A 13,262-nucleotide genomic window follows, 5' to 3' on the forward strand; every position below is an offset into this window, starting at 1 on the left:
TAGGATGAATAGATGGAGACAGAGTCCCACATTAGGGAATGAGGTCATTTTTATCTATTTATTTGATAGTGGAATTGGATAATTAAAATGCTTTTTTTTTTTTTTCCCAGATTTAGAGCTAAGGTCAAGAGTTATGGGTTAGTAGCCCTCCTGGCATTGACTAGCTGATATTCTAAGACTTAATTCTATTAAAATAAGGCATGAATGTGGTGTGCGTGCATATGCGTATGTGCATGTATGTGCATGTGTGTAACACAAAAGAGGTTAAATTATAACCAAATGCCCTTAAGCATTATTTCACTAGAGGGCTCACTCTTCATACAGAAAGTGATCTTGGGTTCTATTTTAAAGAAGAATAGAAAGAGCCCTCAGATTGGGAAAGCTTTGTATCCCCTCAAAAGATGTTTGCCATTTTTTAAATTATAGAACACTTAAAGGGCCAACCCATTCCACTAAACCCTAGGAAAAGATAAATGACCAATGATCACAACTGCCATAAAAAAATTGTTTATGAAAATACCTTGATCATATATTGCTTCAAACCTCCAAAATGTTTCCAAGTTTTTTTTAGGTATTACTAACGATGACATGAAAGTGACTTGGAGAACTAAGGGGAAATAAAGGTGCCAACGAAACTACAGCTCACACATGAATCCCGCTTGTAATTCTCTTTTAAGATTTGCTCTAACATGTCATCTGTGCTTTATTTTCAGGGTTACGGAGGATGCAGATCCCTATGTGCGGCCTGAAGATGAAAACTATGAAAATGACACTGTCCGGCAGCTGGAGAATGAGCTCAAGATGGAAGAATACCTGAAACAGAAGCTGCAGGATGAAGCCTATCAGGTACAGGGATCCAGGCCCACCCCACCCCACCTCTTCTGCCTCAACCCCTTGGTAGCTGGGTCTTTGACATGACTTCCAGAATCAGGGCCTTCTCCTTCCTTCCACCCTCCCTTTCCAAAATATACTGATTTCACTCCTTAGTCCATGTCTTTTAGGCAGTAGAAATGTTAAACACTACTTTTTTTTTTTTTTTTTTAAGAGTTTCACTCTGTTGCCCAGGCTGGAGTGCAGTGGTGTGATCTTGGCTCACTGCAACCTCCGCCTCCCTGATTTAAGCGATTCTCCTGCCTCAGCCTCCCGAGTAGCTGGGACTACAGGCATGCACCACCACACCCAGTTAATTTTTGTATTTTTTAGTAGAGAAGGGGCTTCACCATATTGGCCAGGCCAGTCTTGAACTCCTGACCTCATGATCCGCCCACTTCAGCCTCCCAAATTGCTAGGATTACAGGCATGAGCCACTGCACCCACTCTTGTAGCTGTCACTCACCATGTATTCTTTTAAATTCTGCCCTAGAAAGTGATAAGCAGCCTTCTCATATTGGAAAAAAACGTGGTAACTAACAGTCCAGACTCTTTCAGGCCCATTAAGAAAGATGCTTTTTCTCATAATTATTTTTAAATGGATACAAAGAACAGGGCACAAGGAAATTGAATAAGCATAAACCCACCACCTCCCTTGAATTATTTGCCCTCAGCCTTCCTCATTGCCCACCTCATGCCAAGTGTAAGTAGGAGAATGGCAAACTTCATAGAGAAATGTTGGGGGAACTGCAGGCCTGTGTTCATCAAGGTATAGACGGACAGATTTTCAGATGTACTGGAGTATGTTAGCCACCTGAAAATTCACTGAACATGACATATACAATTGAGAATAAATGTAACCAGCGACTCATCCTAAAGGCCATGCATTTCCCCATGGAGATCGTTCTACTGCCTTGTTTGTCTTCCTGGTATGTTCCTTTTCCCTTTAATTCACAGGCGTTTGCTTGGGTTCTGGTATTTCAGGGATGTTTGCCTAGTTGAGACCAGCTTTTTCCTGGGCCTCAATGGTTATTTTATCCTGTCAGACTTTCTGTCCAGTGGCCAGACAAGTTTTCTGCACATTCTTTTGTTTTTCTGGGTTTTTTTTTCATTTTTTTTTTTTCTTTTTGAGACAGGGTCTCATTCTGTTGCCCAGGCTGGAGTGCAGTTGCACAATCATAGCTCACTGCAGCCTCTAACTCCTGGGCACAAGCGATTCTCCCACCTCAGCCTCCCGTAGCTGGGACTACAGGTGCATACCACCATGCCTGGCTAATGTTTGTATTTTTTGTGGAGTCAGGGTCTCACCATGTTGTCCAAGCTGGTATTGAACTCCTGGTCTCAAGCGATCCTCCCACCCCGGTCTCCCAAAGTGTTGGGATAATAGGCATAAGCCACCACACCCAGCCTTTCTGCATATTATTAGGGCAGCAGTGCCCTCTCTTACTTTGTTATTGAAAAAAAAGGGAAGCAGAGAGAATAAATTATCTCCTATTTCTCATATGTCTGTAGATAAAGCCTTGAAATATTTTTCCAAGAAGATTGTAGCAGGAGGGAAACAGAAGCCCACCAATTCCATCCCAGCAATATAAAAACAAAGTTTTGCCTCTTTGGAATATTCCATTTGCCTTTTCAGTTTAACAACCACATTTTAGAAGCAACTAAAATGTTGGTCTAGCCATACCAAAGAAAGAGGGAAAAAGAAAAACATGAGTGACTATGTATGTAGAGCCGTGCTCCCACGCTTCAGAAACAAAGTCGCCTGATTACAAACCCATGGAGAGTGCAGTTTTCCTTGCGCCTTCTATGGCTCCTCCACAGAAGGAAATCAGCCTGGAATGAAACTGCCAGGGTGTCTCTGGGAACTCTCAGGGATGGCATTCCTACACATATCTCATTAGGCTGTGCTGTGTAGAAGGAAAGAAAAATGTGACTAAATAACCAATGTTCTGGTTCATGCTATTAGAAGCGTCTATTAGGCCTCCCTCTTTGAGCTCATGTCACTTTCTGTATTTCAGTGGCAGCAGTAACTGAAATTCTAGGGGTTCTTTTTTTTCTTTAAGGGAGGCAGGATTACACGATTCCATGTAAAATATTAGATTTTTATTCATTTTAATGAATTAATGTAACCTTCGATGAGTAAAATGAAGGGAATTTCTACCAATGACTTAAGATTCAACTGGAGTTTTTACCATCGCTGGTAAATCTTAAGCTCCATCTCCCTCTCCTTTCTTTTCCGTGCCTCATGACTTCCAAGAAAAGGACAGGGAAGAAGCTGGGAGAATATAACAGGCCTGTGTATCTCCACTCAAAACATACTCCTTGGAGGATGTCAAAGTGGTTTTCCTTGAATGCTTTGTGAGCATATGGTTGTTGGATGGATTGGAATGCTACTCTCACTCGATAGACTCTCTCTCTCTGTGTCTTTGTGCATGGCTTCCCGCCAAATAATTCACCAGCTTGACTGCATCACAGACTTGATGTGTCACCTTTCTCGTTTGTGTCCTTTGTCACCCACAGGTCAGCTTGCAAGGCTGAATGCAATATCCTTTTATCACACTCCTCTCAAGTAAGTACCATCTCATTTAGGAGGAAACATGGCCACTGTACACTGAATTCTGATAACCTGTAACGCGAATTCACAATCACTTCTCTTAGTCATTTCTTTCTGTGTGATAAAATATCCTCCTTACCTGCTGATATTGAAGAGTCACCTCAGTCTATGGAGGGTTTCATTATAAACCAGTGGAGATTTGCCAGACATCCTTGGGAGTTGACTTCTTACTCTATTAGCTAGGAAAATTGGCACAAAACTTCTAAACCTAGAGATGTTCCAGTAATCCTCGGTGGCTATGAAATTTACCAATAAGTTCGTCACATCACCAATCCATGACAGTATTGGAGTTTGTAGCCGCTCTAGCACTTGAAAAGGAAGTCAGTACCTCTAGAGATGGGCCAGCTTGTTAGTCATACTATACCTAGGGCTCAAGAGATCAAATGTGTGTGCCTTAACGAGTGAAAGCAAAATCATGCATTAATAAAGAGAACAAAAGAGCCCAAACAGAGGAAAAATTCTGCAGCCTTATGTTTTTGGAATACCTGATTCAAATCCATTGTGGAATTCAGCAGTATATAAATTAGTTTAAAATATTATTTTCATGGCATGTGAAACCACTCCAAAGCCCTACCTAAATATGTGGAAAATCCTCAGTAATTTTTTAATGCAGAGAGATTAGCGCTGGACTGGCAGCATCACTTGACTGTAGTGGTCTGAAGCTTAGGCGCCAGACTCTAATAGACCCATTTCAAATATGGGTTTCACCAAATCCTAGCAGCAGAACTCTGGGCAAATTATTAAACCCATATTACCTCAGTTTCCTCTATACAACATATTGCATAATAGCCTCATAGAAGGCTGGTATTATGTATCACCACAGAAGAGGCCGGTATTAAAAACCATATCCTACTCACTGGGATATAGTTTTTAAAGAGCTTGGCATAGTGGAAGGCACATTATCATTTATTATGAACATTCACATATATGCCTGCCCCTATGTTCAGTGCTTTACAGCACTTCAACACCTGACAGCTGCCATATTGCTTACCTAAGTGTACGGGAAACACTGGGATCCAGAACTAGCTTGCTCTCTCTTCTACTTTTATAAACAAGGCTAGGATGCAGCTACATGTGATGACTTGGCACACTGTGGGCCACACTGTTCCATAAGTCTAGATTTTTTCTCTGGCTCCAGCTAATAACCATTTAGATGCCTCCATGATAGTTCAAAGCTAATATACCTCTCAAAGGATTCTGGCTGCACTGGCCCAAACATTTGAGCTTTCCCAATCATGGAATCCCATAAGTCTATACTGCAGTGGACAGTAAATGCTATCAATGCTGGTTGCTATTAATAATTTGAAAAAGGAATAAATATCTATTAAGTGACATACTAATTAGTAAAGAATACATGCTAGTGCAAATGCTACTGACATCCTGTCTCAGTCCTCAGGTTAAAATTAAGCAAGTGAAAACCATGGAGTAATTTCTATGATCATATATATTTTATGAGAGGTGAGGAAGGAGCTCATTGACCACTCTCTATTCTGCCTCTCTTGGATTTGAGAGTGCCACCACACCTGCTCTCCTGACTCATTACAACTAGAGTGAAACAATTCCCAGGAGCTGTTTCTGAAAATATTCACTCCAGTTATAACAAACTTAGTCCCAAGGGGCAGGCCTTTTCCTTTAATAGCACTTTCTTTCTCTTAGCTTCAGCAATTTGATCATTGTTGTTCTGCACATTATTTAAACATCAGTAGCTAGTTCTTAGAAAAATATTTTTGAAAGTCTAATAAAATGTGCTTGCATGAAACCCAGATAAAAAGTGGCATTTGGTACCTAAAAGCCAAAAATTTCAGTACGCTAGAAGTTCCTAGGCCATTTTTTAAATCTTTCGTTGCAAATTTGGCAGTGAAAAATTAGACAGTTGTAGTCTTTGCCATTTACTGCATCCTGTAGCCTACCTAGCTGGAATTCCACAGAACTCTGAACAAGAACCAGCCTGTCATTCAATCAGCCACATAGGCAAATTCATTTAAAACCTGACAGAATATTGTAAAAACTAGTGGCTTTTTATTTTTGCAGCTGGTTCTATCCTATTGTACTTTTTCTTAATGTAACCAAGAAATACAGGTACATTTTAGACCAATTTATTTTATTAAAACATTTTTGTTTAGACTTTCTGACTGTACTGCAAGACCAGAAAGTATATGTGTCTCTTATCCAAGGGTCCTGAAGCCAGATTCATCAGCTTGACATTAGTTAGCCATTCACCAAGGCAGATAGCCTTGCATGGCGAAGAGGCAGAAGGTGGATGCCAGAGACATAGAAGATGCAACCTCTGCTCAAAAAGGGCTTTAGGCTTATTTGAAAATAAGTACACACTTTCAACATACAATACTAAAAAGAGTGAATAGTTTAAAACCTGGTTTATTGGTTTTCAACTAGCCACTTTTGAAGAAACAGTATACATAATTGCACTCAGCTTAGGGTCCTCCAAGACTCAATTTTGGCCCACTTAGGTATTGAATTTGTCCCTGTTACATCCTGTGGCCACATGGTACACCATTCTCCTTGGCCACTCAAATCCAAATGGAAATTAGAGGATTGGACCATCCAAAGTAGATTTTTTAAAAACCAACATGGCATCCTAATGATGGGTCACTGGTTTTATCTCTTTGTCCAAAAGACAGCACAAATATTTCTGTTTGTGTTGCTTTTCCCCTCCAGATGCCTCGGGTACCCACTAAGAAAGAGATCCACATGGAGGACTTCCTGTCCTCTCTTCCAGAAGGTGCAATAGCACACAGTGTCCTAGGACATTCATTCCTGATTGTCATAGGAAAGGAGTGTATGTGTGGGTGTGTGTGTGTGTGTGTGTGTGTGTGTGCGTGCACTTTCTTCTGTATTGGGAAAAGGGGGGATCCTAAGCTTCATAACCCTAATTTAGAAACAATTTGCATCTTTAAAAAAAATTACACATTCCTTATTCCCAGGCAAGCTATAGTCAGACAGATGATGAAAGTAACATGAAAACTGGTGATGATGGAGAGCCCTGTGGCCACACAGAGGAGGAAGACAGCAGCCTGGCAGCAGCCTCACCGAAGAGAGGAGCCACCACACCCAGCAGCTCCCGACAAACCCCCACCCCTAAAGATGTGTTCTGATGACTATAGTGCAGCTAACTTTTTGTTCTAAGATTTGTAGTGCATAGGTGTGTGTTTCGAGAACGAAAAAAAAAAAGACTTCTGTTCAAAGTTAACTTATCAGCTACATCCTCTGTAACATGGTTCATCCCAGGTTAAAAAGCAAACAAACACAGGCTGAAAACCCATGCTGCTGTTATACACAATGGCAGTATTAGCAAGCATTTTAAACTTTTGCACATTATATTGAACCTGTTCAGTCTACAATGACAATATTAATACTGTTTATAGCTAGATGTTTGATTTCTGAATTCTTTGAGATTTTAGCAAAACAGTTTATTATACACTGTACATTTTTTTCCACAGCAATTGGAAAAAAACAACCACTTGCAATCATTCACTAACCCTGAAGAATTTGGTTCCTGAGTGTACAAACTCAGAGCCCGGAAGCCAAGAAGGGTCCTTGGCCTCCATGGTCTGTAGTTGACTCCAAGTCTCTGTGAGCAGTGACTTGAACCAAACACACCAGGAATAATCCATTCTTTGGGGCCTCTTTCCAACTTGAGGTTGTTTTCTTTCAAGATACTCTAACTAATCAGCCATAGAATTTAGTGTAAATATTTTTTTCCAAATAGATATCATATTCAAAAAAGGCAGCATTCAAATTATATAGAATCTAGTTTTTAAAATCAGCACAGATCTTCTTAAAAACTGTGAACTATGTTTTGAAATACTCGTTACTAAAGCTGTTTATAAACCACAGGTGCCATAAGATCCCCAAACAGACTAAAGTTATCTCTGCTCTTCCATGGTCTTATTCCTCTCGTTTTGGCTTTAGGAAGCATGTCTTTAACAGCACTGCTCGTTCACAAGTTCCCCCATCAAGTTGTTTGGAGGCCTTCAGCTTTAAATGTACAGGCTTAAAGTGCGCTTGCAAACGTTCGCTCTTCTTTTTTTCTGAATGTTGATTGCCTTAGCTGGCCACCTGGTGTTCTGCATGTAGCCTTCTGTGGTCATGTGAAAGGAGACAGGCTCTTCTAAGTTGAGTTGGGATTTTTGCACTCAGTGAAAAGCTGAAGGGCAAAAGAGCTATCAAAAACAAGAAGATAAAAGACTGGGATAGTCTTTTCCAAGGACCCTCTTTAGAGGGCCCTAAAGACCTCCTTTGGGAATTCTGGGGAAAATGAAAAAGTAATCTTCTACTTGCTTCAAGATTTGATTTTTTTAAAAAAGCCTGCGACATATTCAATACATTATGCTTAAATTAGCAGTTTCTCTGGAATTCCTGTCTCTCCTTTAAAAGAAAGGAGAGAACATTTTAGAACAATAGTTCTCAAAGTGTGTTCCCCGGACAAGCAGCATCTGCAACACTTAGGAAGGTCTTCGAAATACTAATTCGTAAGCCCCACCTCAGTCCACTGAATCAGAAGCTCTGGGGGTTGGGTCCAGAAGTCTGTTTTAGTCAACCCTCTAGGTGATTCTGATGCTCGCTAAAGGTTGAGAACTACTGCTTTAGAATGAAGTCGTATAATAAAGTCTCTGAAAAGGCCTTATTCAGAATAAGCAAGAAAGGTTCTGTGATTCACTTTTGCTTCTGGGGCTGGCAAAAACCTCCGAACCCACACACCAAGTTTGTAGTTGGTGGGCGCCCAGCCAAGTCCTGACATCTTCATGCCCCCTCTGCAGAGGGTGGCTGTACGATGTTCACATGTCTGCGTTTGGTCAGACATCATCTCCTTGGCTGCCCTTTGAAACCGAATCACTTGCCTTGGGGATAAAGTGCTCAACTGGCATTAGTGAGAAGCCCATCCTATCCCTTGACACACTTAATCATACATCTCTCCAGAGAACTCGCCTGACAAATGTCCCTGAGCACAGGCTGACACCAAAGTGGCACAACTGCACAGTTCTCAGATTTCTTTGCACAGATTGATTTTTATTGCGGGTTTTGTTGGGGTGTCTTAACGTTCATCTCTTTTCCACTGCCCATCGTCTGTGAACTCATACCTCTCTAGATGGAGCAGGTGGCCACTGGTGCCTCATACTCAGTATTGAAAACCACTACATCTCAGCTACCTATAATGCTGTCAGCTCGAAATCATAGCCAGGTAGTTCTTGAACTCAGAACTTAAATCCTGCACATGGCACTCCACCACTGACTGGACCGAGCTGGCATATGTTGTTTCTTTGTGTTTCTACATCAAAATGTTCGTCTAAGATTTTAACTGTTCTGCTGATAACCTTCCCCGTTGTCATAGCTATTTCATTGCCAACCAACTCCATCACATGGTTGTTGATATCATCATATAGAGCCATTGCAAGGACTCTGGAAACTGCCGCCAATGACCAATTTCTGACTAACCAGCCACCTTTTCTTTCTCTTAGCTCCACGTCAGCACTGAGACCAGACTCAAGCACCCCTGTCCTGTAACCGAGACAAAATGGCGTGTGTTATTTTGGGGTTTTGTGTTTTTTGGTGGGTTTCTTTCCTTGGCTCTCCAGATTTACTTTTGGGGCCTGTTCTAAGTGCAAACCCAGCAGGTTTCACTTGTCCTGTCCATTAGATACAACTACATCTTGCGGGGGTTGTTTCTTTCTTGTTCCACGATGAATTGCACATCCATCTCCATCAGAGCTGATAGCCTATTAATAAGCACTGGTCTAACACAGCCAACCCTCCTCCACAGCGCCATGTTAATGGAGGAGGGGAGGAAGGTGAAATCTACTGCATGGGATTCAGGAAACAGTTGTGGTTGGTCAGGACGGAAGTTGGGGTAAGTTTGGTTGGTCAGAGGGAGTTGTGCTGGAGATTGTGAAAAATGGGTTCTTGAATGATCTACTATAAGGCAGGGAAGGTTCATTTGTAAGTAGTAATGTGAACTGAATTGCATTAAGAGTGTGTGGCCTTTGTTGTGATATACTATGTATTTTCTTATATGCATGAGCCAAACTGTTGCATCATAATTTAGCACTGATGTCTGCTTTTATTTTGATCATCTTTGTCCACCCTTATTAGTTCTTGACTGTTAACTGTAGATAGATCTTGTAAATCCAGCAACCTTTGGTTGCTGCATTCCCCTTGGTTCGATTCCATGCAAGGAGCCACAAGTGAGAACTCCACTGTCCTCAGAAGAAAGGGCATTTTTACTTTTGAACCAAAAAGAGAAAAAAAATAATCAGAAGTGTTACATCTTGAGGCGAATTAACTGTAAGACATTTTTAATTATGACTACTGCAATTTGACACCATTTGAAATAAACCAATTCAGAGACACTAAAGATTTCACAATATTCATTGGTATTATAAAAAAAAAATACTATTGTATGGATTTTTGTATTGCTGTTAAGTATTGTTTTGTGTGTGTGTGTGTGTTAGAACCTCCTGGGGACATGTTATATTTTGAAGTGATTAAACTATTTAATTGTGTGTCTATATTTTGGAGTGGAATTATTTCTTCATTAAAAAATGTTTTTAAAAACACTATATCTTGGGTGTTTTATTCCTTTGTTTCAATGAATCTTTCCTAAAGCAACCTGGAGTCAGTCTGTTAAAAGAAGGAAGGCAGGTAGGTACTTGCAGTTTAAAGCAGGACTCATTGATGGAATATTGAGCCACTGAGGCAAAATAGCTCACCTTCTCTTGCCTTGGGGGATACATGGTTTTTACCGTTCTACTGTTTTATTAGCATCTGTGAGTATCTAATAGAAATACTATTCTGCTGTTTATGGAAATCCTTATTATAATTGATATGGAAGTGAGTTTGAAATTCTAACAGCTAACGTATTTCATGTTTGTATCACACACTGTTCTTAGCACTTTATGTGACTTCACTCAATTCTTTGAATCCTCTGCATCTAGCCATGTATTCTGCAAATATTAAGTGCTCAATGGTTTTTTTGTTGAATTACTGAATAAATGAACTAGTGGTGTTTGGTTTCTTTTTTTTCTGGAGCTAGTGATAAAGGAGGATCAGCAGGCCTAGGAGGTCAATGTGGTGACAACAGCAATCGAATTAAGAGATCCAAGGAGATGTCAAGAGTCCACATGTTAAGTGTTCTTATCTCAGAAACAAACCACAAAGGGACACAAAGAAACTTTTGGAGGTGATGGCTATGTCTATTACCTTGATTGTGGTAATGGTTTCACAGGTATTTAAGTATGTCCAAACTCATCAAATTGTATATATTAAATAGGTACAGGTTATTGTGTATCAATTATACCTCAATAAAACTTTAAAACAAACACATACAGATATAAATCTTGCATGCAGAGATGGAAGAAACAGAGTCCACAGTGATGATCACTCCTTCCATTCACATCTCTCCCTCAGAACCTCTGTGAGTCCCATGCAATGGAAGATTGGGTGTTTCACTTGCTGAAAGATCTGTTTTCTTTACAGGGCCTGTGAGTCTGGCTCTACGCTTCAAGAATAGCATTTTTGGGAAATCTGACTCTGGTGCTGAAAGTCTGTGCTCACAGGGTTGGGTTGATTTGAAGTCCATGGAAACAGCTGTCAACACTCTAGAGGCATTAGAGAGAAAAATTAAGAAGTTCTGCATCAATTACAAAGGCAAATACTGACCTGAGATAATCATGAGAGGGAACTCACACAGTCCACTTCCTTTTGAATGTGAGAGCCAAGGGCATGTCCAGCAGCTCCTGTCCACATCCCTTTGGGCTCTATCCCAGTGGCTCACCACTTCATGTCTTAGGGGCCACATTTAGCTCTGCCCTACCTCAGCATTTCCCAAATTTATTGAATTACAAAAGCCTCCTGAGAAGTTGATTAATTCTAATTTGGCAGATGTAGAGTAGGGTCAGGTAATCTGGATGGTATTTTTAATAAGCACTTCAGGTGATGCTTACAGTCTGACCAGTTTTAACAAATGCTATTATGCTATTTCTTTGCTGCTCAAAATATGGTCCAGTGACCAACAGAATTAGCATCACCTGGACTTTGAGGATTCCTGTATATAGGACATAAAGATACCCTTCCCAGAAGTTGCCATCATCTAATCATGTGATTGATCTTTCTGGTGATCAGCCCCATTCTGAAGCTATCTAGGAACCTACAAAGAGTCACCTCATTAGCATAAAAAATATACTCTTGTCACTCAGGAAATTCCAAGGGCTTTTGAAGCTCTGTGCCAGGAGCCAGGTACAAAGACCAGAGAGACCACATATATTCTCCATTATGCTACACAATAATACTTGCTTTTATATTTGCCCATGTAGTTACCTTTACTGTAGACCTTTATTTCTTCATACAGCTTCAAGTTACCATTTAGTGTCCTTTCATTTCAACTTGAGGACACCTTGTAGCATTTCTTGCAGGGCAGGTCTACTTGCAGTGAACCCCCTCAGCTTTTGTTTATTTGGGAATATCTCAATTTCTTCCTCACTTTTGAAGGACAATTTTGCCAGATACAGAATTCTTGGTTTATAGGTTCTTTTCTTTCAGCACTTTAAATATGCCCACTGTTTTCTGGCTTCCATAGTTCCTGATAAATAGCCAACTGTTCATCTTACTAAGGTTCCCTTGTACATGATAGTTGCTTCTTTCTTGTTGCTTTCAAGATTCTCTGTCTTTGACATTCAACAGTTTGATTACAATGTTCTTGATGTGGACCTCACTGAATTTATTCTACCTAGAGTTCATTGTGCTTGTTGGATGTACAGAAATAAATTTCACAGATAATTTTTCAGGGAGATTGGTTAGGACATCACTGTAATAATCCAAACAAAAAGAAATAATGATAGTTTAGACTAAGGGTAGAGTAAAAGTGGTTATATTCTAGATATGTTTTGAGGATAGAACCAACAGATTTTGTGGGTAGATTGGATGTATGTGAGAGAAAGAGAAGAAATAAGGATGATAAAATAATTTGAGAACCGAAATAATTGGGAGAATTAAGTTAAACTACTGAGAAAGAGCAGAATTTGGAAGGGTAGAATTTCAGGAGCTAATTTCTGGACTTAATACCTTCGAGATGCCTATTAAACATCCAAGTGAAAAGAGGGAGGAATATTGGAAATCTAGGCTTGAAATTCAGAAGCCAAGTCTGAACTGGTGCTACAAATCTTGACATCATCACTATGGAGATAATAAAAGAGACTGAAAAGGAATGGTCAGAAATGTAGGAATAAAATCAGGAGCTGTGGTGGTGATCAACTGTGCTGATGCAGCAGATAAGTCAAGTAAGATAAGAAAAGGGAATTAACCTGTCACATGAGTATTGAATTGAATTGATTTAATCATGTTCAAAGAATCTCTTTGCTATTTTCAAGCTTGAAGAACTCCTATGTTCTTAATGAAATCTTCATGAATACTGAGTGAAGAGTCATGTTTGCTTTTCCTCTAAAAGCCTCAAGGGAGTTGAGTACTATAATAAATCCACAGAGTTGATTCTGATTTCCATCTCCACACACCCTTGCAAGCTAACTCCTTTTCCTAGTTTCTACTTGGTGAGATCAATCCACAAAGACAGTGCTGACAATCTACATATTGTTGATAGGCTTATAACAACCAAGTCAATATAGAAAATATTTCCCTATTGACTCTCTAAATAGCTTTTTAGTGAAAAGGATATATGTAATCATTATTTTTGGAAGAGGAGCCTTTCTTTTATGACTTCTGCAATTTCATCTGCCTCTATTATTTTCAGAGGAAGAAAGGCTAAGTTATA

The 13,262-nt window shown here is 40.0% G+C and overlaps 1 protein-coding gene across 13 annotated transcripts in view; it reads left to right on the plus strand.

The window, feature by feature from the left end:
• The window catches only part of DTNA (dystrobrevin alpha), a 395,439-nt gene extending 385,383 nt beyond the window's left edge, over window positions 1–10,056 (plus strand). For 8 of the 13 annotated variants that reach the window (XM_054460657.2, XM_054460656.2, XM_054460658.2 and 5 more), the window contains 2 exons: window positions 714–846; window positions 8,962–10,056. In XM_054460657.2, the coding sequence (XP_054316632.1) occupies window positions 714–846; window positions 8,962–9,102 (274 nt within the window). In that variant the 3' untranslated portion in view covers window positions 9,103–10,056. Of the gene's footprint in view, window positions 1–713; window positions 847–3,390; window positions 3,440–6,426 lie in introns of all 13 variants that reach the window. The other 5 variants (XM_054460665.2, XM_054460666.2, XM_054460667.2 and 2 more) reach the window with 2 other exon arrangements.
• Window positions 10,057–13,262: the final 3,206 nt, after the last annotated feature.

The sequence above is a fragment of the Pongo pygmaeus genome, chromosome 17 (assembly GCF_028885625.2).
Source record: "Pongo pygmaeus isolate AG05252 chromosome 17, NHGRI_mPonPyg2-v2.0_pri, whole genome shotgun sequence".
Classification (NCBI taxonomy): Eukaryota; Metazoa; Chordata; class Mammalia; order Primates; family Hominidae; genus Pongo; species Pongo pygmaeus.